General features: G+C 38.1%; 1 protein-coding gene across 1 annotated transcript in view; it reads left to right on the plus strand.

The window, feature by feature from the left end:
- Nucleotides 1-26,787, plus strand: part of PTPRN2 (protein tyrosine phosphatase, receptor type N2) — a 616,207-nt gene that overhangs the window by 551,099 nt on the left and 38,321 nt on the right. The window contains exons 15-17 of the mRNA XM_026843491.1: nt 1,760-1,907; nt 9,153-9,226; nt 17,317-17,394. Coding sequence (XP_026699292.1) covers nt 1,760-1,907; nt 9,153-9,226; nt 17,317-17,394 — 300 coding nt within the window. The remainder of the gene's footprint in view (nt 1-1,759; nt 1,908-9,152; nt 9,227-17,316; nt 17,395-26,787) is intronic.

Genomic DNA, 26,787 nt, shown 5'->3' on the forward strand with positions numbered 1-26,787 from the left:
TCCGTCAGGTCACAGCTCTGTCCACTGCAGTGCTTTTTCCTTCATTATAGAAAAGATCACACAGTAGGTGTTTTGATTGTATCTAGGCCACCACTATTTTTTACCTTCTTTAGAAACCTTTCTTCTAATGCAATATATTTCTCTGTCCCTAAAGATATCCTTTCCGGAAGCATCACTTCTTGAATTGCTTTTCAGTAACAGGTTTGATTTACAAATCTCGTGTAAAGACGCACACACCCAACAAACCCTGCACAAAACAAAGCTGTGTGTCAGGGGCTCTTTTGTAACAGAAAAAACATTCAGGCTGCAAGAGAGAGCAGTATCCTTCTTCACTGGTCGGGTGGGAAGCGTGGTGGAGCGACAGCTTTAGCAGAGCTCCCATTTGGCGGAAGACAAGCTGCAAGCTTTTTGCACCTTCTGTTAAACCTGCTGAGAGGGCATGAGAGTCTTTCTTCTTTAAAGCATGTTTGGGAAGAACTATCGACATAGCAGAGATTGTCTATGGAAAAGGTTTTCTAAGCAAACTGCTTTTTATACTTTCAGTGAATCCTTTCTAGGAGCTTTTTCTAGACAAGTGTTGCTACAGATTGGGCTGTGAATACTCCGTCAGGAGCTGCTTTGACTGATGATGTTTGGGCCACAGGCACCCCCAGCTCTGCTCCCGACCCCCACCCAGACCCTGTCCCCTAAACAGTCTGTCCCTTTTTTAATCTGTTTAAGGATGTTAACTTCAACGTACCTCGTAAAAATAGTATGGAGTTTAATTTACAAATACAAACTGTGTGTAATGTGAGATTATTCTGTTGCTTACTGTAGGGGAAGATGACAGGCTCTGAAAGGTAATTTGTCTGTAGAAGTAGACTTACAGTACCAAGTGTTCACTTTCTTAATTTTCATGTGAAAGGTGGGGGGAAGATTTCTGGTTTTTGCCACTGTTCCTTCTTTCTGTTCCCTCACCTGCTTGGATGATTTTCAGGTGCATGGGGTGAAGGAATGGGGTTTTAGTTCACTTCTGGCAAACCTTTGGAACTTAATTCCTGACGCCCTGCTGTACTGAACATCTAGCCTTGGGAGATCTGCAAAAACTTAAGACCCACACCAATATACTCTGATGGGCCATGATTCCTGCCACAGCCAGTTATTTTTTCTTTGGCGATGCTTTTCCTAACATTGTTGATTTCGCAGAATGCCAGGTACAATCTTTAACAACATGTATTAATATTAAATAACCTTCTCAGTTCAAGGTACTCTCTGTGCCAGTCCATGTGCAGGGTGAGTTCCTAATGCCCTGGTACTTGAGCCGTGACACTTCAGCCTGGCAATTTTTTAATTCTCCTCAACAGCTGTATTGTTGTTGTGACTTGCATATGTGCTTGAACTTCAGTTTTAAAAGCCTTTGATTTGATGTGAGCTGTTGTAATTTTTATCAGTGGGCTTTTGTTTCTTTTTCATTACTTGATGTTAGAGACATTTGGACTTCTATTTTCGAGGTAGTGAAGAAGTGTTTTCTCCTGAAGCTCAGTAGCTGGGGGTTTCAGGCCTATCTTTGTTAGCACTGGTACATGTTAGCTTTCTATTTTTTATAGCACAAATAAGCTTGAAGTTAACTCTCTTTAAGTGTATGAATTAGCCATGAAACTGAGTGTGTTTTGTCCCCAAAGCTCAGGATTCCCATGCTTGCCATCCTGAGGTACATCTTTTTAGCTTAGCTTTGAGCCTAGTTAAGTCAGTGCTTAATATAGTATTCTTTTAATTCCAGTCCTACATGGAAGATCATCTGAAAAACAAGAATCGTCTGGAGAAGGAGTGGGAAGCTCTATGTGCTTATCAGGCTGAACCCAATGCCACCACTGTTTCACAGCAGGAGGAAAATACCCAGAAGAATCGCTTACAGGCTGTGGTACCATGTACGTACACTTTAATTTGGATGATTCCTTTTTAAGTTCTTGATACTTTCCTCAATATCCTTTGCACAGTGGTTTGAAAGCTACAGATGACAGACAAACAGAATCCAGAGTAGCTTATATGTGTACTATAAAACTGTAGCTGCAACTGTGGGCTGGGTGCATGTCCTGTTGTCATATCAGACACTGTTTCTCTCCTTATAAGTTGTATATATGTTACAAAAATGCACAACCATGTCACATAACACTGCTGCTGCAGCTGTGCTGTCTCATGAAATTCAATAGCCAGAGTGCTTTTCAATGCTGGAATATACTTTCTGTACAAGAGTGGCATCTGTAGCCATTCAACAGAAAGAAGTTTGGCTTGTGTTTAGACAAGTTGGTATCATGTCCATCCAACAGTAATACCAGCAGTCTATAATCAGAGCTAGATGATCTGTTCATCAGATACTCAGCTGTACTGAATGAGCCCCTTTGGGCTTCAAGGCATAAGCTTGCAAACTGGCTTCTCTTTCTGCTAGGCTTAGAATAAAAAGAGAAAATGAAAAAAAAAAAAAAGCACCCAATGTTTATATTCCTAGAATCTGCTCTTTCCTGTAAGCAGCTACCTTTCTGAGCTTGAAATAAAAGCAACATATTTTTCCTATGCAAATATATGTATCTCATAGATTACATTGGTACTCTATGGCCACACATTTTATTAAGCAACCAATGAAACAAAACTGAAACTGAGAATATATGCATAGTCCACAGCAACAAAAATGCTCTCAATCAGTGTGCCCACAATCCAGCTGGGTAGTTTGGCAAACATATATAGCTATTTTAATTTTTAAAGTGCCCTGAAAACATTAATTTTCCCTATGAGAGCCTCAAGAAAGTACTATTCCTCCTTTGGAAATGGGGAAATGACAGGTAACACGTTAAGTGAATGTCAGAGCCAGATTTAGAGTGAAGATTCTTTGAAAGTACATGATAATTTAACTGAGCCTATCAGTCCTTGCATATTTCCTTCAGCAGGGTTTGGCTCTCTTGTTTATGTAGTAGCTCTTTTTGCAATGCTTTGCTGCTTAGGAGTACAGTACTTTGGCATTATGAATTCTCTTGAGTGAATGTGGTGCTGGTCTTTTGGGGCAACAGCAACAGTTTGCTGAATTCCATATGTTTTGGGGTCAGGTCTGTTGAAAAGTTCTAAAGAAGTCACCATGAAAGTAGTGCAAGACTTCTGTACTCTTTTACATCCTGAAAAAATAGCATTCCGCCGACATGATAGGAAGTGAAACTTGCTCTGTGATAATGTGTATTGATCTAAGTTAAGTGTTCTTTGCGATATGGACAGTCAGACCATGTTAAACTATTTCAAGGCCCTGCTCATACATTAAGATAGATTGGTTTTGGTTACTGCCTTGAGGACAGCGTGGGAGCTACAGGTGTTGCCAGAAATTGATGCTGGTTATTCAGGCTATGTAGGAAATGTATCTGCATGATACAACAAGCAAAAAGATATAGACCCTCAGACTAGACCATTCAAGCTCTGAATCCATAAGTAACATAGCTGCGGCAGTGCTAAAGAGTAGAGATTTCTAGCTTGGGTGTCATGCCACGCTAGAGAGCTGAACGATTTTCAGAGCTAAGATAGTCTGTCTCTTCATCATATTGTACCATGTGGATGTATCAGCCCGCACTGATCAGCCTTCAGTTGACAATTCTGTGCCATTGCTTTTTTTATGGCATATTGTTATGCCTGTTCTTCCCTTTGCTGAGTCTAGACTGAATCAGTACTACCTGGGAAGGTATTTGGACAAGGACAGAGTGGCTGCAATTTAGCTGAAGCTTTAATTAGAAGTATTTTAGCACATTTAAAATCATATAATACTTTTACTAGAGTAAAATGGTATTTTTTGGCTTTGTTACAATGTGGAAATTTTTATTACAGCTATTAGCAGACTGAGAACTTTCCTTTTTTGACTGAATTGAACAAAATTACCTGCCCTCACTTTCTGAAGTTACTGTGCACTGGTAAACAGCTGTCCTGTTATATCTTTAAAACTACTTTGATGGGTGGAAAGCGTGGCATAGAGTTTAAGCAATGTTTAATTTTCATAGGGTGATGGTTACTGTAGACTAAGATTAGGCTGAGATGAGAAAGAGCCCAGTTTGCCCCCTTTTTTTTTACTATGATTTACATTAAAACTATAGCAAAAAGTCACAGATTTGCTTCATAATAAATTAAGATGCAAAGCTGATATGCTTTTGATATGCTACAAAGTTGTTATGTTACATTCAAAGTAGTCTCATGGTGTAATGCCTTGTTAGCATTTCCTTACCCTTTTCATATTTATAATCACCTTGGCAAGGTAGAACAAGATTACCAATTCATGTAAAAGATTTCATCTTAGTAAGGCTTCAAGGAAACTTTAATATAATGTTGTATTTATTTTGCATTTTCCTTTCTTAACCAGTCTTAAAATTACATGATACTATTTTTTACTGATTACACAACTGATGTAATTTCTAGATTAACATTATATTTAATCTCGCAATTTTAAAAAAATTCTAAGAATTGAACTTGCACCTTCTAGATTAACAAAACTGCATCCTTTTATCCAACCAACAAGCAGACTGCTATAATTTAGGGAAATGGGATACCTTTTTTTCTGTATGAACACACGAGCAGCTCAATTTATTGATGTCCGAAAAAAAGCTTTCCAGACTTTATTTTCTCTTTGTCCATCTTTACAAAATAAAACCATCTCAACAGGGTCAATACTGTATGTTGTTATTGAGGTATAACATAGATACATATAGGTATTTAAATATTTGGCAAACAAGTTTTTGCAGTGAACATCTGTCAAAAGCTGTCTACTGTAGTGGTGTTGATGGGTTATGGTATATATTAGAGCAACCTGCTTACCTCTGTGCTTTGCTTTTTCTCCAAAGGAAAGAAAGAATTTGGGGACAGAGTGTGCACCCAGCTCTGAGGCTTGTGTGCAGTCAGAGCACAGCCAGGGGATGTGCACTGAGGACAGGAACACCTGAGCAGAGGGTACTTGTTCTGGGCATGTTCATTATCCTGTCAGTAACGCATGGACAAATAGCGCTCTGGAATAAATGAACTTGATTTCAGTTCAGACCCAAGAAGAGTTCTGCTTTGTGCAAATAACCTATGAGCAAAATAGTGACAATGAACAAATTATGATTCTTCACAGTCTTCAGACTGCTCTGCTTTTGCTCCTCAGTAGAAATCCCTCTAAATCTAGAAGGAAGAGAATGATGATCCAGGCAGAATGTGCAAGGTTGAATGTTGTGACATTCACTTGGCAATGTGATACCTGGATTCAGACAACCCAAAGTCACCTATATGCCTTGCTTCCAGCCTTTGTTTGTTGGTTCTGTTCCTTCAGAAGTATCTGACTAAAAGGAAACAGAAGACAGAGGGAATTGGGTAAGATGTGATTCTTACAAGCTTTCAATCCCCATCTGAAAAAGAACAAAGCTAACAGATCTTCATTAAACTGCCAGGCCACTGTGAGAAAAGCAGAAGACTGAGATAGCATGCTACTGTACTATTGGTCACTCCTGCTAGATGTGATGTTTTGCGCTCAACTAAGTCATTTAAACACAGGAATTCAGTGCCATTTGAGATGCTTTAAGTATTCAAGGTACCCACACAGAGGTAGTAGATATAAGACAGGCCCTGTGGGAGACCTGTGCCCTCCTAGATGCTAGCCTGAATGTCCTCAGGGCACCTCAGATATCACTAGAAACCTACACTGAGGCATTGAGTCAAGTTCTCTGGGCATGATTCTGTGAAATTGTAGATTAAGGTGCCTAAATTTAAGTGTTTCCATGTAGCTGCCTCCATATGAGCCAGGTGTCAAAAGCACCTGTTAAAACCAGTGAAGAGCTAGCTAGTCAGTGGCTTCAAGAGAGCTGTGCAATAGCCAGAAGCTGGAATTTTGTTTACAGTGGAATTAATAGCTCTAGAATGCCCTCGTATATCTTGTGAGCTTCAGATGGTGGTCCAGTAGGGTCCAAGTCTTTAGGTCTTATATCGTATGTGTTATCCTTGTACAATGTCTCTTCTACTCTACAGTTTCTCAGACAGTATGGCATGTTCATATTTAGCCAGCTAAATAAAGTTTCATTAACTGTAACCTAGTCCACATGAAAATACCTATATGTAGACATCAAAACTTCACGTTTTCAGTCTATAAATTGAGTTTTTATAAACTGCAAACTTATGTGGGTTTGCTTTATATTCTGTCCTTTATATTTTATACTTTATACTTTATATATGTAGATAAAATACAACATTGTGCTATATTTCTCCTCAGCTATAGGTTAATACCAGCCTTGTTTAGGAACCATCTCTCTGCCATACATATCCATCTATGTGTTTTGTTTTTCTTTCAGCTGTGGCTTAGGCTGGAGCAATAGCTATGCAAAGTAGTTAATCATTCAGCAGTAGCTATTGTAGATGTTTGAAATGATGACTAGCCATAGCTTGGTCAGATTGCAGTAGCTAGTAATAGCATTTGTCTTCTCTCTCACTTCCTTATTACTGTCCCTATCCTCCTCTGTTTTTCACCTTTCTTGCTTTTTAGATTGATTTTATATATCTTCCTTTTTTGTCATCCCCTTCCTTCCTTTTATTTCCTGCTTCTCCTGCTTCTCCTCCTTGCTTCTAGCATAATCAACATTCAGTTTACAAAAAAACATCTTGTACATTCGGCATTTTCCCCATAGTTGCTTATTGTTACCATAACAAACTGGTGTCCATAGTATTCTTTCTTTTTTTCTTTTTCTGCCTGTTTCTGAAGAGCTATTATGCTAGTTCCTAGAAACTTTGAGGTGATAACAGGCATAGACAAGCACAATCTGTTCACTGTCAATATGAACGCTTGATGCTGTAACTGAAGCACACATGGGTGCAAACTCTTGATATATGCAGAAAACACATGTACAACCTTTTTTGCACACTTTTTTTTTTTTTTTTCCTGAGAGCAAATACAAAGTCTCACCACCTTTTCACTACCAAAGCCTTAACATGTCTCATCCTCCAAGACAGCAGGATAATGATATGGCACACTAAATCAGAAGGTCTGGATAAAACATTGTGTCTTACAACAAAGATCCTGAAGTTACCGATCTGACACTTGACTTGTATTGGACAGTCACAGTGACATCTGTTTGCTAAATACTGATGAATCACTGTCTGCTTTCTCTCCCTCATCCATTTGAAAACATTTCACACATTTTCTTTGGTGATTAGTTCAAACACTTTTGCTATCCAATGAATGGGGCTTATCCTTAGTGCTTACTTAGCTTAAGATACTTGAGAGACCACATTTGGTGCATGTAACCTGCATATCTTCTGCATAGCCAAAAGGTTTCAGAGCTGCAGTTCTTCAAGCACTGTGACAGTTCTCAATGTAAAGCTTCCTATAAAAAAGCTTGGGTAGCCTCAAAATCTCAGAAGTCACAAGTTCATTTTTATGTTTCAGATTTTTTGTGCAGTGGTGCCAAAGTAAGGTGCATGTGAATAATGTGCATGAATATGTTCCCTTTCTCGTCTTCTTCATCCTCCTGTGGTGCTGAAAGCTTATCAGAGAAAATTATTTTATGTGAATAGTAAAGAATGGCTCTTCATTTGACAAGACTTGTTCACCTCTGATCTTATTCCAGGAGAAGGTTGCTCATATTGGTGGTCTTAGATACTGCTGATGTGATGAGTGACTATAAACAACATCATATAACCACACCTTTGTCTTGCTCACACATTGAACTGACATGACATTACTGGTGAATAAACCTAAGCAGAGCTCAAACCCTCTGTCTCTACTTTCCTGTGTGGTACTGACAATCTTTGATAGCCCATTTATTGTCCCTCATTATTAAAATAATGTTTGGTACTTGGTAGTTTAAAAAGTCAACTTGTAATTCTGCTGTTAAGAATGGTGTCACAGGCCAGTAGAAAAGATACAAAGGGGAACAGCATGTATTCCTGTACTCCTATTTTGTCTATATGAATAATTGGTGGAAAGGTCCTCTCAAAACATCAGTCTCCATGATCAGCTATAGAGGGTTACAGAAAGGGCAGCTCCATGACCTCTTACCACAATATACTGTGAAGGATAGGTTTGCTGAGAACTATAAATTGTGCTGGTTATGTATCAGGTACAAGTTGTTTGAGTTTCACGTGTAAAGACAGACATCTTGCGTAAATTATCTGCATGTGGTCTGGTCTGTCTTTCTTTAGTCAATGGAAAGAAATGGGCACTTCTTGAGTGCAGTTTGTCCTGTTTGAGACAGCTAAATCAGGATGAGATGATTCACGACATAAAAAATATTTCTTTTCCCTCAGCAGAAAGTGAGTCTAGATGACTGGACGAGCTGCAGACATCTACATTGTCACTGTCTTAATACAGACAAATAAAACCATCCATTACATATGTCCTGAAGTTAAAACAAAGGACTAGAGTTTGGAGTGTACCAGCTCTAAACATAATTGAGATATCACCAGTAAAAATACAAGTTAAAAACTGATACAAGAATCTTGCTGAGATGCAAACAACATGAGTAAGTCTCCTCTGTCCAGAGCTGTTGTTTTCTTTACTAGTGGTGTCTTGAAGGAGCTACGTTACCAGCAGTATAATACACCTGTATGTGCTCTAGTTGTATTTTTAGGTGCAGTTTTTAATGGCATTTTCTCTCCCCCATGATCATCTCCAAGTCATATTGTCTCCCCATGTCACTAGCATAGCACCACACAGCACTGGTCTTTGATCAGGACAGATTCACTTACTGTCCATCTCTTAACTGTACTTCAGTGTTGCTGCTGTTCATTTTATAGAGAAGCCAGATGGACAAAGTACATCAGTTTATTTCTTCAATGACCCTGCAAACACAGGAGTGGTTTTTATAATACTGTTTTTATCTAATGATTTGCCTAGTTTAAATCTTAAACTCCCTGAGCAGTAGAGATTCCACTTTTTTCCTGTGAGAAGTTGTATGAAGATAGGCTTTCTGGTACTCAGCCTCTGAAATATGTTTGTCCTTCGTTCCCGAGTCAGACTGTGACGCTGTGGCTATATCATGGTTATGATAGGTTAGGAGTCAAAAGAAAATATCCTTTTTTATATTTACCATTTACCTGTCTTGAAATGCACATTAATCTGACTTTGAATTAACTTAAAATGGATAGAATGCCTGTACAGAAACTTTCTTCTCTTATTCTCTCCTTTGCAGATGATCATTCCAGGATATGTCTGAAAGGTGAAAATAGCCACGACAATTCAGACTACATCAATGCTAGCCCAATTGTAAGTACAATAACCTATGAGAAATAATCCAAATAGTGAGTCCCTGTCTTTCCTTGTTAAAATATGCTAACTTGCGGCACCTCACTGCTGAGGTTGTGCAACCTCAGGTGGTGAGCACCTCACAACTCTGATGTCTCAGGCTGTCCATTCAAATTCAAGATAAATAAATCCTCTACGTGTACATGCAAGACCCTTAAAGTTTATGTATTAAGAAAACAAAGTCACTAGGTAGTCATTATTCTACCTTGTAATACTGTCAGGTTTTCTGTACTTGATATTATTAATTAACAGATTATAAAATTCAATTATATACATTTAACAGCTTTTCCTTCTCTGAGGATTTCATACTTGCTTGGGTTTTGGTTTTTTTTGCTTTGTCCTACTAGCTACAGTCATAGGAGGAATGGTTTTGGTAGGCATGGAGAACTGAGCTCCACAGGGTTCTGAACAACTTCTGCAGCAGGAAGCAACATTTCCTCTTACCTTTCTTCCAGTGTTGCCTTACCAATGCATAGTTTGGTGTTTCTGTAGTTCTCCTGGTTCTCTGAGCTTGCTGTTTTGAAAGCAAGAAGGAAATGCCTTACCACTTGCACATTCATTCAAACTGCAAAATAGGTCAATCCAGTTTTTGCCTCCAAATACTCCAGTGTGGCCCAGCTGCCCTCTCTCACCCTGTGTATGCTGAACATGAATCCTTTCTTGTCTGTGAAAGGTGATAGGGAGAAAACATCTTTATTTTTAGACACAAAGCAGGTATGATAGAGCCAGTAGCATTGCCCTGTCATGGTGTCTTAATGGAAGTGTTATGATACCCATTTGAAAGGGAAAAAAGGCACTGTGTCCTTGACCTCTATGAGATTGCTAGTATTGGAGTCACTTCTGCTCATGGTTCTTATTCACATTAATTAGGCGCTAAAAAGTTATTACAGGGAAACTATGAGAAAGAATTTAGGATTGAGAATTAGATACCACTGCAGTGGGCTGTGTATGCCATTACTGGCTCATTTTCCTGGGGAGTATCACTCCCCCAGTTAAATCACTTTGTGTGGGCAAGACAGCTGACAATTTGCAACAGCATGAAACTACAGGCAGCTTCCTTCCAATGTTGTTGACAATACTTTTTTTCCTTAAAAAATCCCACAGCTGCATAGAAACTGTTCGCTGAACTTCGTTTCTGTTATTTTCAGCAGAGTTCAAAAGCTTCATTTCCTTGAAAATATAAAAATGTTTTATTCAAAGAGTTAAAAAATACACAAAACCCAACAAATATCTTAGGGATGCTTTTGTCTTTGGCTGAGGGTAGAGGGGAAACCAAAGCACCTGCACGCTTCAGGGACTGCCAGTTGCCATTTTAGAGGACAGGGGTAGATGCTCACAGATTAGAGATAGTTTTGGTCTACTTTTAAGTATGTCTCTGATAGACCACGCTCTAGCTGGCCCCAGGATCAGGAGATCAGAGTATCTTGGCACTCCAAGGAATATGCATCCTGCTTGTGAGGTCATGCATAGAGGTCCAGCTCCAGAGTTTCAGTGGTCTGTTTGCCTGTCTTCAGGGCACAGCCAGTGGGTTATGTTTGGTCAAGCCTTAATTTGATAGTAGAAGCTGAGAGGTTTTGTAGCAAGCACAGGAGTGGGAGGTGTTAACCAGAAGTGAGATGTATTATTGTAAGAGTTTGGTTGTAATTTGCGTGACTACAACATGGTGCAGAAAGGGAATTACAGCATCTATAAACAGTACTAAACCAGGTTCAATGGTGGCAGCAGTACAGATGCTGTGGTTTTACCAAATAACCAGTATGAGCTTCTGCAACCTACCCAAAAGTCTGTGTAGACACAGTTTAACTAGTTTTAGAACACAAATTTGGTTGGGGAAGGGGTAAATTCTTGCATGTGTGTCTATGCCTGTTGCTGTTGTAATTCTGGATTATAGTGTATCTATTCCCTTAGTTACATGGAAGAGAAAAGTATTAGATTAAGTAGTGTTGGGGGTGTAGAGGCAGGACTAGGATTAACATAGCGGGGAAAAGATTTGCTCTGTCTGGATGCCCAAAGCTAATGCAGGCAGAGGGTCTCTGCTGCCACAGCTTTAACTGTCATGGTTTTACAGGAAGATGTAAAACTTGCCTTTCTATCCAGCACTTAATAAGGGTATTTTCTTCGGCAAGGTTGGAAGGCTGGGTTTTTTTTTGTAGCTTTCCCAGACTTAATAGTTTTGTTCAATAAACAAGTCACACTGATAATGCAAAAATTCTCTATGGTTGTTTCTATATCTCTTACAGAAATGTTTCTATGCTCAGAGATAAGTGGGTGCATAAGTGTTTCATTGGATTGGGACAAGCACCCAGTATCTCACATAGCCATGAAAAACTACCAAGATAAACTCTTGAGTACCTCTTCTTCATGGTAGGATAGGGACGCTACTGTGTGGGAAGGAGTGCCACAGCCCACATTTTGTAGATGACCTGTTATTCCAAGGAAAGAGATGCTCCAGATGGTTTTGTGAGTTTGTTTCACTAAGTCAACAGTCATTTTGCTATTTTGAAAGCAATAGATAAAATGTGTGTTTCCTGAAGGTGATGCTGTGGGAGGTTGGTAGGAGGAAATCACTACTTTGCAAGCCCATAGTTTGCAAAGATTCCCTGCAAACTGTTTCATATCAAAAGAAATTAAATATCTTCAGGTTAGTGTAAATGTGTTAATCTGGTATAGTTTTTGTATAATGAGGTGGAATATAGGAGTAGCAGAGACATTCAGTCTCTGTTCTCCCCACCTCAGAAGCCTACTGGAATATTGGGCACCTGATTCTGCAGTATTTACTGTGGCTTTACAGCTATTTCAGCCTGACCTGGGCATACATGCTATTACTATTGCTGTTTATTTGATATCTTTTCTGTTAGCAGACACACATTTAATCAGCATCTTTGTAAGTGTATCATGGATGTGGAGTACCAGTAAATCTGCCTTTAATTCTCTTGCAAAAATTCTGCCATTTCTTTTCTTCGGACTGCTGCCTTTCAACTTAAATAACCTCAGTAATTATCATGTCAATACAGTGATGTTCCTGGTGCATTTGCGCCGTGCAGCGCTTGGGTTAGGAGTGAGCATTGTAGTGAGCTGCAAGATGGGCATTAATGGCACAGGATCAGTGTGGTCTGGACTGACTGGAAGAGGCTTTTTCCTCCCTGCGCGTGTGAGCTGTCTGGTAGGGGAAGACTGTAAAGTAAAGTAATTATATTTGAGCTTCAGAAGGGGAGGCTTCCAGTCGTGTACATGTCGCTGGGTATCTCCAGCTTCTGGGTCACTGGTCCAGTCTCCAGCTGCGGCTCACTCAACCTTAACTTAAGTCTAAATGAGTGCAGCAGTACACCATAAAAAAAATCCCTGCGCTAGACAATGAGCTGGCCACCTGCCCACGTTTCTTCCTTTTAAAAAATGTTACCCCCCTCAAGACCTCCTTTCCCTCCAGTATGTTGAGAAAACTGGGGTTAGATTGATGGCCTCACCACAGCTGGGAGTGGGTGAGGAGAATCAGCAAAGATTTAGTCCAGACTCTTCCCATAGGTCTTTAATTTTGCTGTAGCGTGAGGCCAGGCGAAATGAGTCCTTAAGATAAATTTGCAGAGTAAAAGCGAGGTAGAAATCTGTTTCCCCCCTCTCTGAAATAACATAAAGTACTATGATAATAACTCTGCTATCGGCAGCTGAATGAAAGGCTTGCAATTACAGCACAAGAAGACCCTGACTGTGCAGAATAAAACTGTGATAATTACATCTGTCATATTTGTACTTAGTCCTCATTAAATTTCGGGAAAATCATCCAGTAGTAAATAATGTGCAATCTTTGCTTTTAAATCAGAGGTCATGAAAGTAAATGGGAATTCTGTTTTTCCTCATAGGGTGTCTGAGAGAGAAAAAAATCCCATCAACTACATTTAAAAACTCAGTTTGCTTATTATTGAAGACACCAGACTGAGGAATGTCATTAGCATGACAGTTTGCTCAAACACAGCAACCAAATTTTATCACCAAGAATAGACTCTGAAATTCACAATGGCATTCACAACCAGATTTACTTTTTTCATTCCATTAGGGGTTTTAAAGGAAGGATTTAAAAATTGGTTTAATTTTTAATTCAAACATGAAGATGAGGACTAGTTTTAATTTCAATGCTGAGCTGAAGCAATTACAAAGTTCATCTGCATTTTCTGGATATGCTTTCTTTTTAAAAAACAAATATACTTTTTTACTTTTAGAGACTGTCTATACTCTTGTGTAATAAATACATGCATCAAAGTAGATTTTATTGGTATTATAAACACATTAAGTCTGGAAACACTGGATCTCATTCTGATTTCGGAATATTTCAGCTGGACTCAGAGGATTTAGATCAAGGTAAATACGATGTGACTGAGACCGTATCTCACCCAGCATCGTTCTGTGTGGACAGTAAGGATCTGACAAGCTGAGAGGGAAGGTAAAGGGCAGGAATGAATCACTGTTATCATTTATACAAGATTTCAGAATGGTCATTGATGCCTATTGACACTTTTACTTCAGTTTACAGTTTCAGAAGACTTCTTAACAAGAATCAATATCTACCAGTCTCAAGTCAAAGTATAATAAAATTTGAGGATTTTGTATAATGTATTGATTTTGCATGATTTCATCAGCATTATCAATGAAATCATGCAGCAACACAATCTCTATCTAAAAACTAAAAAATATTCAGAGTTCTGCAGGGAATCCTTGCAAAATTCTACAGTAAGGCAACTGGATAGTAGAACTCCTCAAGGAAAAACTAAAGGAGTAGCTTTTATTCTCTAGTGAAGCAAAGGTGAAATTGGGGCCTGATACTAATTTAACAAAGTTCAACTAATCGTGGTACTGTGTTCTTTATATAGCTTCCTACTTTAAGTTATTGTAAGTCAACTTATATTACAAAGGTCTCTAGAAAAACACAAATTGTGCCGCTAAAGTTTTCTGCAGTTTTTTTCTCTTCCTACAAGAAATCTGAATGCTCCTCCTTTTTGTTTCCATTTGCTTTTGTTATTGGTAGTGGTGGAAATCACCACAGTCAATTGCATGGTCAGTTATAGTAATCCTGGATCCCTTTCTTTCCCTAATACAAAACCATGGAAAAATAGATTGAAACATTATCACCAGACTTGCCTTTGTTGTATTGCAGCAGAAAATGAGAATTCCACCATAGCAGAATAGTTGTAATAATTGCAGCTTTTCTTTCCAAAAATGGCTGTTTGATCCAATTCTGATGTAAGCCTTGTGAAATTTATGCTTTGATGGGGACATAGAGGGAAAAATCTTGTTCTCTTTGAACAATTAGGGTGATTTCGGAAGGTAAAATGTAGCAAACAGTCGATTTTTGTTTTAATACTTGATAGTATGGAACCTGCTGTTCTCTATTCTTCTCTGGAGAATATATTTTCTGTTCTATTTTTGTGAAGTGAGAAAACTGAAGGATCCCTAAAAGAAGATAATGACTACTGACATTTAAAAAAAAGCCTTTTAGTTGATCCTTGATTAGTTAGTTTAAAACCCATTGCTGATTTTATTTCTTTATTCAAACTTTTGTTAACTGTGATAGATTAACATGCCCTTGCTGTTCTTGGTGACCTTGAGAGAATAAAAAACATAGAACAAACATTCAAGAACCGTGCCTTGCACCTACTCACGTTAAATTTAATGTGACCAGAGTAGTGATTTTTCACACTTTTCTTGAAATATGTGCCCTTTAAAACAGTACATATAACAGAAAATTGATGAAACCATGAATTTTATTTAATTAGTTTAATCTTTGCTCTTATTTTTGTTCAGTTAAATATCATTTAATAGTGTGATAGGGCTTTCTGCCATCTTCTATTTGCTCCAAGCGAGTTTCTGCTCGTAATTGTTTTCTGTGCAACACAATGTGCTTGGAATGTAATAATTGTCTTTTGAATTATTGTTAAACTGCTGATACACTTCACTACTCTGTGCTTATTGTAATGTTTGCCACATTCCAACAGCACCTTTGTGACAGAGGTTGATTAATACTGAAATGCAAAGATTGGCCTATTCCTGATTTGTCACCTTAATGTTGAAAAGTATTTCCTCCATGACAGAGCTATTTGCATCATCATTGATTTCTTCTGCCTTTGTTTTCTGGCATGTCTACATACAAAAGAATTTAGTTTAGGAAGAAATTCAAAATAAATTATTATTTTTCTAAAGTTTGGTGTGTTCACTGTTGGTTACATTTCCAAGTCAGGCTCTTGTTAGACAAGTGACACCATTTTCAAGTGGATGCAGCCTACAGCAGTTTCCCCTGGGAGTAGCAAGTCCTCCTTGGTGCAGGCCAGTTTTTCTAAGCTAAGGATTGTAGTTCCAGCATAGGAAAACATTTAGTCACATTATTAAATCCGATAGATTTCTGTGGAATTCAAAGCAAAACAACAGAAGTTATTTCAACCATCATGGAGAAAAAAGCCTAAGCCTGACTGCTTAATCACATTTGATGTTGTTTTGACCTATGTTTAGATCAGTGTCTCAGTTCTTAGAAAAACAAAAAAAAAGTTGCCCATTTTTAAATGGTTCTTAAGGTTTTTTTGCTAATGCCACTTTCTGAAGAAAGCTAGATTTTCCCTGATATCAAAAGACCCACAGTATTAAATATCCTGCTATCAGAAGTGCTTTTGGCAAAAGGCAGAGAAAGAAAAGTTGAAATTTGTGAGCAACTGCTTGTTGTAAGAGTTACCTGCTGGTAAGAGAAGCATCTCAACAAAGCTCAGAATAAAATGATAGTATAATAGACATCCTGGTCAGGGATAACTATGGGTGGTGAATCAGAATTAAGCTTTTATTCTAGATTGAGTGGCTTCATTTTACCTGTGTTGTGTTGTCATGGAGAATTTTAATATTAAGTCCAGCTTAATTATACATCAGAAAATTAGAAACATGAAAGTGTTCTCTTCCTTTTTGCAACATTCATCATATTGTTGTTCTGTTAGAATAACTTACATCTGTTCTTTTATGGTTCTTCCCTCTTTTATGTTGCACATAATTATGAGGTGCCTTCTTTTACGCTGACATGTACCATCACTGAAAATTTTGATAGGCTATGAATAAATTCAGTAGACGCCTGTTAATGCAAATGTGACTCACATTCATTCTTATTCAGTTCTTTACTTATAGAACAGATTCGTGTATTGAGACAAATTCTGCCTTCAGCTACATGGGTATAAGTTAACTCTCGCTGACTTCACTGTCACTGAGTCACATCCGCACATCTGAGAGCTGAACTAGGTCTCTTTTCTTTATGTTCAAAGTTTTGTCTTGCCCAGTTCAGGGTGAGAATGAGTTTGTTTGTTTTTTAATCCTATCAGCAGATCTTCTTTTTCAGCAGAATGGGTCCTAAGATTTAGAACCAAGAAAACCACCCATCAGTTCAAAAACATTCATTGTAACACACTAATCCTATTTACTCTTGATGGCTTTGTTTCTTAGATTCTTTATTTTTTCTGCTCAGTGAATTTTCTGCTCCTTGAATTAAATGTAATAATTAAGGTCTTTAGGCAGAACTTCCTCTATTGAGGCCAAATCCATGCATTTAGATAAATCAGCTAACCAGAAAAAGCCAGAAACTGAATTTGTTCCCCATTTTTGCTGGTTTTTAGTTACATGTGCCCTTGACTGGCACGATGGAAATGGAGAACATATTTAGATGTGTGGAGCATTCTTAACACTCAGTGTAGAAAAATGTTTCAAATGGCTCCTAGGTTGCTATGAAACCACGAGTACTGATCTCAAATAAATGCCTTTGTCAACCACCATAAATGATCTTACGGTGCATATTGAGGGCTTAGGACATTGCTCATCATGTGTGCTGATACTCATCTGGTAGTATCAGTCTTTTGTGGAAGAAGTTCTTCTCTGAGCTTAGAAATAAAATTCTTTGCTTGCCAATAAAGAATGGGGGGAGACTATAGTCCTTTAGGAAGCCCCTTGTTTCTGCCCTCACATACTTTTCTGTCTCTAAGACAGCAAGGGATTTTCTTTTAAATAAATCCAGTCTGTGTTCGCTTTCCTTATTCCAGATGGACCATGACCCCCGAAACCCTGCATATATTGCCACCCAGGGCCCTCTCCCTGCTACTGTTGCTGACTTCTGGCAGGTAAGTTAAACCTCTCTTTGAAAACTAAATTTGTGTTACAAGTCAAATGTTTTCCTGTGCTTGTAGAAATGTAAGGTGTATAAAAATATGTTTTGCTTGAGTCACAATAGGTGGAAAAACCTACATTCAAATGTCCTTTTAAAATCTAGCACGTGAATATTCAAGCCATTTATGTATATGACAGGCTCTGTTGATCTGGAAATTATATTGAAAACCTCAGGCCAAAGTATTAATATTTTAGTGCTAGATCTCTGTAATTAAACTACTGCCAAGGACTAGACGATTTTCAGAGGGCCTGACCTGCTTAAGAGTGTAGACAGAATTCACTGTCACTCTCCAGATCAAAAAGGACCTAGCACTATATGCCACGGATTTTTTAATTGAAACCTACTTCTCATATGTCCCAGTTCCCCAAAATGCTTGAATTGATATGTATTTCCCCTACCACAGGTAGCTGAGTAAAAGGCTGAGTTAAGACACTGCTGCATAAAGTTATGTAGGTGCAGAATTTTTTGCAGGACTGGGGCTAAAGGCAGTGGTTCCTGATGTACAAATATGAGCTTACTTTGCATGCAGGTTTTTTTTATGCGCTCATGCAGCTCTCAGATTTGGACATACACACACTGCCAGGCTAGGTGTGTGCAATTGTGTGATGGATATGCTGTGTTAGATGTTCCTTTTTAAGTGTAAAAGTGCACCTGCAAGCTTACTGAAGCTGTTTGGGGAAGAGGCCAACTGGGGCTTATTATCAACATGAACATATGTTTTTATTTTTTGTTCTGCATTATGAATTTAGAAACATTTGTTCTCAAGGTAAAGAATATCTGTGTAAAAATTTCAGAAATGCCATTGTATTTTAGGAGCTTGCATCAGTTGAAATCACCATCTCTCTTCAATTGTATCACTTGGTCTATGATTAGAAAATGTTAACTGATCCCTATGGAAGATGCTTTTCATGTCACAATTTCCTAATGTTTCTGATGAGGAATTGGGACATTTTCAAAAAGCTTGTTTGATATTGGATGCCTGGATATTTAAATGCTTAGTCTGAGGTATTCTGAGACTGGTTTTTAGAAGTGCAGAGCAAACGATTTCTGCTTGAAGTCAGATGAGCTGTTGGTCTGCCTTAAATTTTCAAGTAACTTGTGATTTTTGTCTTTACTATTTGGTAATTAGACACAGTTGAGAAGACGGATCTCTCTTCCCTTGACAGGTGGATTCCTTATAACAAGCATGATACCTGAAACTGTGTTTCTTAAGTTAAACATGCAAAATCAAATACCATGTTAGCTATTCTGTAACAACATTTTATGATTCCTAAGGCCCAGGTTTTTAATTCTATATTTTTGCGTATTTATACTTTTACATTTTGTACATTTTTACCTGTAAGTGTATGTTTGTTTACATGTTGAAAAAATATGTTTTCATTTTTAAAGAAGGCATTTAAAGAACACACTTTGTATAAGCATTGCTGCTGACACAGAACTGAGAATTAATCATAAAACATTGTATGAAGGATACATTTTGTTCTTTTCCCATGCCAATTTGCACAGTTAGGCAACCTCTTTTCACAGACAGACTAGAACTGAAACGTTACTTCTTTGTTCTGTGATCCAGTCTTCTTTGTACTCAAAAGGTCTTTTTTGACTTTTTTTCTTTGTACTATTTGTGAGTGGGGAGTCCTCACTTTCCTTCACTTCCCTTCTGATCTTTTAGCTATTTCTCCTCCCAGTTATCCATCAGTGAAGGTGCACTACGTCTCCCCACCGGATTTGCTGTAAATATCTCCACAGAAACCATTTGGCAACCATGGTTCAGCTTCTGCTCCAGTGTGGCTATGTGTCCATTTTTGTTATGATATTGGTTTATTGTTTCTTCTATTAGGTTCCATAGAAAATTTGTTTCTTGCATTTATTTTTATGACATCTGTCACTTCAACATAACAATCTACCTGTGTCAGATTGGTCCATCACCCACTTTTCTTAAACTTCCTACAGATCACATATCGATGTGCTTGTTCCTGTCCCAAGTTTTTTACATGGCCCAGGGTATCAATGAGGTGTAATAAACAAGCCAGGAGAGATTAACTCCTTAGAGAACACTGCATCCGTAACTGCTGAAATGTAGTAAGTCCATTGTGCAAGTCAAAAGCCATGGCTTGAAGTTGTTGAGGTTTATGTCCAGATGTAGAAGCAAGTTTACATCCATTTTTCAACTAATAGCACCTATTTTAAGTTAAAGCAGGGAAACCTGAACTTGCTATGAAAACAAGAGTATTAACTCCAGTCAGGGCAGAATCTTTTGATGTTTACCTGAATACAGTTTTCTGTAGTTTATACAGACCATGGTGCTGCCACCAGAGATTGTTTAAAGATTCAGTTATTCATTCCTCGTACATCTTCTCAGGGATTCTTCTCCCTCTTCCACTTAATACCAGCTGTTGCTGAACTGTGTTGCTTTTTTCCCCTTTTGTGTGCTCAGTGAAGCAGTTTTCTGACTGATAGTGAGAAGAGTGACTGACTCCAGAGAGACCTGGGACTATTCTGCTGTTTCTTGTCTAAATGCACAATGTCATGCTCTAGCAAGTCCAACAGAAACTCTTGGAGCTTGGCATCACCTTCTATGGCAATATTTACTAGATGTATTGCTTCCTATTTTTGCAGAGACTAAGCTGCTAATATTCCCAAGAGCCTAGCTGAATGGTGGGCACCAGCCACTCCATTTTATCTTGGCTGAAAGGCTACCCCAGCAAGAAGCTACTATAATTGTTTCCACTTTTGTAGGCATTTCAAGCTGATTTCTTGAAAAAACTTGTCTACAAAGCATTTGTTTTACTTGAAAGTGTAAGACAGCTGTCTTGGCATTTACAACACAGCTGATACCTGTAATGAAATCCAGACTGCTGCTGATTTGTTCTGATTGTCTAGATTTCATGCTCAAATTCCAGAGACAGTTTTTAAACGTAGTTTCCCTTAAACTTGCATTAGATTCTTCCACCCATCAGTGACTATGTCTACATTAGCAAGCAGTGTGGCCCACTAGGAATGGATTTGTAGAATGTCACACTACTTACTTTGTAGGTTTTACTTTAGACCAACTGTTCAGTGGTCCAACAGACCAAATGCCAGTTGGTGAAAGAGAAGGCTACACATGCGTCTGGAGGAAGCTCCTTCCAAAAGGAGCTCATGAGGTGCCTAGCTCTAACACAGCTCTGCAGTGTCTGCTGCTCTTCACGTCCATCATCTACATGATCATGTGGTCACATCCATTATCTCTATTTAAGACCAAACAGGCAATGTAGCTTTGGATAATCTTTTTTCCTAGTTTTATTGGCACACCCCTCTAAAACCTGTTATGTTGATCCACTGCCCAGTATTTTTGTGCAAGTGCTATTAGACACTTAGCAATCAAATTCTCATTTACTGTTTCCAAGTTGCTCAGATCTGAACAGAGATCGTGGTCATATCAGTGTGTTGTCTTTCCCAAACTGGGCAAAGCTTTTTCAGGAAATATTGATGATGCTTTGTCCAGTCGCGTCTTGTTTAGCAGATCCATGCCTAGTACCACTATGGAACTGGAGGGGGACCAGTTTCAGTCATCTCACTAGTGACCACTTCTTGGAAGATTATATCCTTTTTGGTAAGGTGAGGAAGAAGAGCAGGTATTGTTATTAGGTACCATCTAACTTGAGCCACTAGATTCAGCATTTTCTGTACACCTTTCTATTCATTTGAGTTTTCATGTTGACCTGAGAGAGATCAGTTTGATGGAAGTTTTTCTTTCAAAGATGCAGCCTTTGAGCTGGAGATAGTCCAAACTCCTGTATATTGGTCATTTTCAAATGGTGTTCAAATTTCTGTATGTTGTGAAAATAATAATGATAAAAAAGCCAAGAGTCTTACTGTGGCTTTTCTTAATGGTGTAAGACCACTTCCAGGCATCAGACTTGCACAGTTGTCTGTGTCCCTCCAGTTTACTTCTCCAGCTCCTTATATACTTGGCATAGCTCCTCTAAGTCAGCAAATGCCAAGTTAGTTCCAACTTTCCTGGCTTACCTATTTCTTTGAAAACTTTCTAGCCTGCAGGAGTTGTGTTGTCAGTCATCTCATTGATCTGTTTTGCCACAGGGCTTCCTAATCTGTCTGGATACTCTGTGTTTGCAGCTCAAGCAGAGATTTCATCTCTGCCTGCATGTCATCTCTTAGACCGCTCTGGAAATTTTCCAGCTACTACTTTAATTAATTTTGAAAAGCCTCCAGCTGATTTAAGCCTTCTTTTAATTTCATCTGGTCTTGTTTTCATCTCTTTTTACCAATTACTATTTCTGAGAGATACCTCCTTCATTGATTCTATTTTGGTTCAGTGGGAATTCCACCTCACGATTCCCTTTCTTGAAAACTGGATGCCTCTCCTCACATGCATTAATCCATTTTTACCTGAGTGGTTAAACAATTTGCCAGGTCTGTGAGTTGTTTTCTTCTCAGCTGGAAAGAGAATTCATCCTTAGGATAAGGTTTTGCTTTGATACAGTTCCATTTTATTTACAAAGAAGGTACAGAGTTTTATTTCCTTGAACAAAGGCAGAATCAAATAACAGGCAATAACTTCCTTTTTCGAAACCTCATTCACCCAGTCTTTTACCCCCAACCTCTCTTTCAGCTTTTCTTCTGCCAGGATCACAATGCTAGTTTGTCGAGCTGTGCTGGTGGTTTCTTTATTCCTTTTACACGTTTTTGCTGCTTATCTGGATTAATCATCTTGCCTTGATTAATGCCTCTCTGCATTAAGCATATCAGTTTCTAGAGAAACTCATGGGTCCATATGCTTCATGTTTCTCTTGTTTTTGATGATAACTTCTGTAATTTCAGTTATCAAGCTCCATAAAAGAGTTTGCTTGTTTCTTACATTTATCTTGAATGAAAGGTGATGATTTTGTCCAGCAGCTTCAGTGAGATTTCACTCAGGTCTTTCACATAACGCTATTAAAATTCAACATCTCTTTGAACATAATTCAAAAGAAAGAGGATGCAGAACATTTCTGATCTATAACAAGTTTTCGCAGCAGGAGTTCCATGTTGTGAATAATTCTGGAGGCATAAAATTTTATTATTTTCCGTATGTGCTGGGTTATAATTCCATGAAGTATTTGACATGAAGTACATGTCTTAACTTGCAAAGTATTCTAAGAAGCAAGGGATAATAATATGCAAAAAACTGTCCCTAGGAGAGGATATTTAGAACCAACTGTCCTTGCACTGAAAAGGATGGATTTTTTATAAATTGCATGTCTGCTAAGGTTTGTTGTATCCAAATGGAGATTTCTGTAGGAGGCCATAATTTTTCCTTCTGAAAAATACCCCACATTATGCCTTGCTTTCATAAATCTACCCACATTTGACCTTCTTTCCCTCACCCTTGTTGGAGGGAAGTGCATTTTCATGGTTTTTTATTTTACCATATTAAGTGAAACAGAGGGAGGGATCAGGAAGTTCCTGCCAAGTGACTTAAGAGGATATGCATTAGTTGCCTTAGGAAATTAAATCATATATGACATATAATTTTGTAAGTATTAGTTGTTTTTCTGTGATGTCCTCCCTCCATGACCAACATAATTAATAAGTATATTAATGTTACGTAACTTCTGCAGAAGCAGTAGAGAAATATGATACTTTTCAGACGTTCAGTAAGGTTCAAAGCACCTTCAACAGTATGTCATGAGATTAAAAACAATCAACACTTGTAGCTTGGATCAGAAAATTCCCTGGCTTTTGCCTGAATAGATCTGTAGCTGAGACTAGGTACCTCCCCAGATGCCTTAGTCCCTGAAGGGCTCCAGTCTGGCAGGGATGACAGAGCAGATAGCACTCATGATCAGCACTGAGTCGGAGACAGGACCAGGAAGGCAAACTTAGGTGCTGCCTCTTTGTGGTTAGGAAGCTCGTCCAGGGAGTGAGAAAGTGCTTCATCCTACATCTGAATCAAACTCATGCTTTTCATTACGCCATCTTTCCTCCACTGTTTGACAATGCATTAAATACTCTTGAAAATGGGAATTATCTTCACCCTTCTTGTTAAAGCTGGGCATCTTTTGCCAACAAACAAAAAGAAAGCTCGCTAGAGTGGAGGTTTACTACTCTTGTCATTATGGAAAGTGGGGACACTTCATCTCTGCTCCTTTGATTATTTTCTATTTTTATTGCAAGACTATTAAATGTAAAGTGCAGAAAAAGTCCCAAGAGTAAAGACCAGAGCCCTAGTCTGAGCCAGGGAGTTCAGTTGCCATTTGCTTTTCATTGGTGTCAATCCTGCATTTCTTAATCTAAAACTATTTTTAGAATTATTTTTTTTCTACCCATATTCAGCAGTATGTTATCAGACTCAGTTCAAAAAACTGACTGTTGTTTTCCTCCCAGATCACACCAGCATGTTAAGAACCCAATTCCTGGGCTGTGGTCTTCAGAACATGATAAATCTTTCCATGTCTTTTTGGCAGCATTTGCTTTTCTCTTCCAGTTTTTGAATTCAACAAAAGACATATAAAATACTGTCAGTTGATTGTTTCCTGTGTAAAAAGGATTAGTCATCAGTGATCTCTAAGGGCAAATCCCAGTGGGCAAAAGACCATGTCTCTGTAGCTGAATGGTCTCCCTGCAAAATCGGCGTTCCAAGCCCGTAGGCTGAGTAAGAACAACTGTACCAAACCCTCCCCTGCTCTAATTGCTGTTTTCTGTGCTCCCAGTTCAGCATGTTTTGTGAGTGCTGAAATTAATTTACAGATTAAATTATTTTTCTGCATTTTGTTCTTCTTTGCAGAACACAGTGCTTTCAGTCAGTCTTGATTCCCAAGTTTTATTTTCCTTGTCTGGAATGGGACTTCTTGTGTGTGTAATCAGTTCTCACCTTCAGAAAGAAGAACAGATGAAACGTGACACAAAGCAATTCAATGTGTAAAATATGCATATTTTAATTTAATAAAAGAAAAACAGCAAGGGAGAGATAGGCACAGAACAGTAGCCCCTAGAGCTCTAGTAACTTGTCAAACCATGTGAAATAAATATAGCATTAGGAATTCCATGGGCATTCAGTAAAGGAGTGTGTGCTTACCATGCTCACTTCTAATTATGGCTCTGGTTGGAGAAGGTACTTAGAAGTGGTCCCTTTAAAATGTCCGTCCCTTTATTGCTTCGGTTCCACCTTTCCCATACTGAAGTGAAATGCTAATTACTGGTGATTTTGGTGGACTGTCCCTCCTTAACGTGGTTTTGTCAGCACCACAATACTAAATAACGCTCATATTTAAATAATTTAATAATTTGGTTTGAGTTAGGAGTCTACTGAGAATAAGAGCAGTTTATGTCTTTCTGAGAAAGCAAAGTTACTGCAACACATACAGTCATCTTGTGTTTGCCTTTCCCATCAACCTCCAAACAAGTGTTGCTGCAACAACAGGACATAAGACATGGATCCAGTCCGACAACCACGTTTTTTATATATAGTCCTCACTGAAGCTGTCTTTTCAAGTGCAAGAGTCAGGTAGTTTTTTTAATTAAACATAGATTGTTGATCATTGGTTTTTTGACCTACAGATTTGTTTAGCTGCCTGGCACAGCTTTGCAAATGACTTCAAATGACAGCTCTGAGTACCAGATTTGACCCTTTCCGTGTCAAAATTATAAGTCATTTTCAACCACAAGGTTTCACAAAAAAAGGTTGCTTTTTGACTGGCATACGTTGTGAAGTTCTAGTTGATAACAAAAAGCTAAATTTCCCCCAATTATTTTTATTTTCAGTTAAAAACTCACGCCTTTTTTTTAACCCATTAAAAAAATTGGGGTTTGGTTTTATAATATTCCAGAAAATACCATTTTCTGACTGTCTCCATTCAATGTAATGTTTCCTATTTCCCATGGAGAACTTGAAAGAATTCACTGTTAATTACTTTCAAGATATGTAGTGGGATGTATATTGTCTGATCCAGCAAGAGTTAGTACCTTGCTTTGTTACTGTTTTAGGAGTTTTGTTTATTCATGTTGAGTTTTGATTATATTAGAAATTATTTGGGTTTTGTTTGCTTGTTTGTCTGTTTTTCCAAATAGTTGCATTTATCAACTATTTGGGAAGCCAAAAGACTGAAAAGGTAAATTCTTTAGTTTACTGGAGATCTCTCCCAGAAAGCAGCTGGTGTGATTAGCCTGTTATTTTTAGTGAACAGGCTGGATTTAACTGATTATCCCGTCTATTTTTTACTTTTAAATCATCACATTTTAGAAACTTCTCCACCAGCCCCATCAAGAGTGTCTGGTAGGAGTACATATGTTGTCATTTCCCCATCACTAAAATAAATAAGAAAATGACTGAAAAAGGGGCTTGGGGAGGATCATTCATTATAAAAAGAAGCTTCAAGTGTCTGAAAAAAATAAGGGGATTCATAGTAACCTTTTATTTACAAGCTAGTAAACAAGGACATTTTAAAATATAAGCTGTCAAAAACTGGTGTTTTATCAGATTTGTGGTAGTGTTGTAGCACTGATTCTCCTATTTGTGACTTTATTTTTCTCCTTACTTGAAAAACAAATTCTGTACACCTTTGTAATTCATACTAAATATAATTTATCCCAATGTGTATGTCCTTTGTATGGGATTGGCATGCTGGGTAACCACAGCATGAGGTTCTCTACACGTGGTGGATTTCATCAACAGGGAATCCTGTGGATGTCAAACGCACTGCTTGTTTTGGGGTTCCAGGATTCAGCCTTTAATTTGTAATAAATAGATCAGGATGGTGTTATTCTTGTCTAAGAAACATTTTGAGAATGATGCATACAACAGAGCCTCATTAAAGATCATTAACATGTTACTCTCTAGGCATATAGGCTGAGGGTAGACACATCAAACAAAATTATATGCTGTCTTCAGCAAAGGATGCGTAGTGAACTCCTGTATGTAACTCAGACTTTATCACTTCTATTCAGAAGACTCCATTCAACATTTCTTCTCCTTCTGAAAGTATTACTGTAAATTGCAAACATGAAACTGCCTGTGCTAAGTTATTTGAATAAGTTTAGTTTTACATATTATAAATATATATATGTATATAATATATAGAATATATTTAGGTTTTATAGACACTTAGAGTCTTAAGGCTTAATTTTCTTGGGCTCTGTCTGTAAAGAAAAATCTCTGCCCTGAGAACCTGATACTCTCTTTATTCTTATATTACATACATTGACTTACTTTCTATTGTGCAAGCATATAAAATTCAGAATTACGTGAATTACAATGGATTTGCAACTGAACCTCATACAGCCAGCCTGTAATATCTCTTTGGTAACCAGAGGCACTTGATGTACTGGGATTATGCAGACCAGGTCTGTGCTACCTGTTCCTTCATTA

The sequence above is a fragment of the Athene cunicularia genome (genome assembly GCF_003259725.1).
Source record: "Athene cunicularia isolate RWA chromosome 2 unlocalized genomic scaffold, athCun1 chr2_part1, whole genome shotgun sequence".
NCBI classification, from domain to species: domain Eukaryota; kingdom Metazoa; phylum Chordata; class Aves; order Strigiformes; family Strigidae; genus Athene; species Athene cunicularia.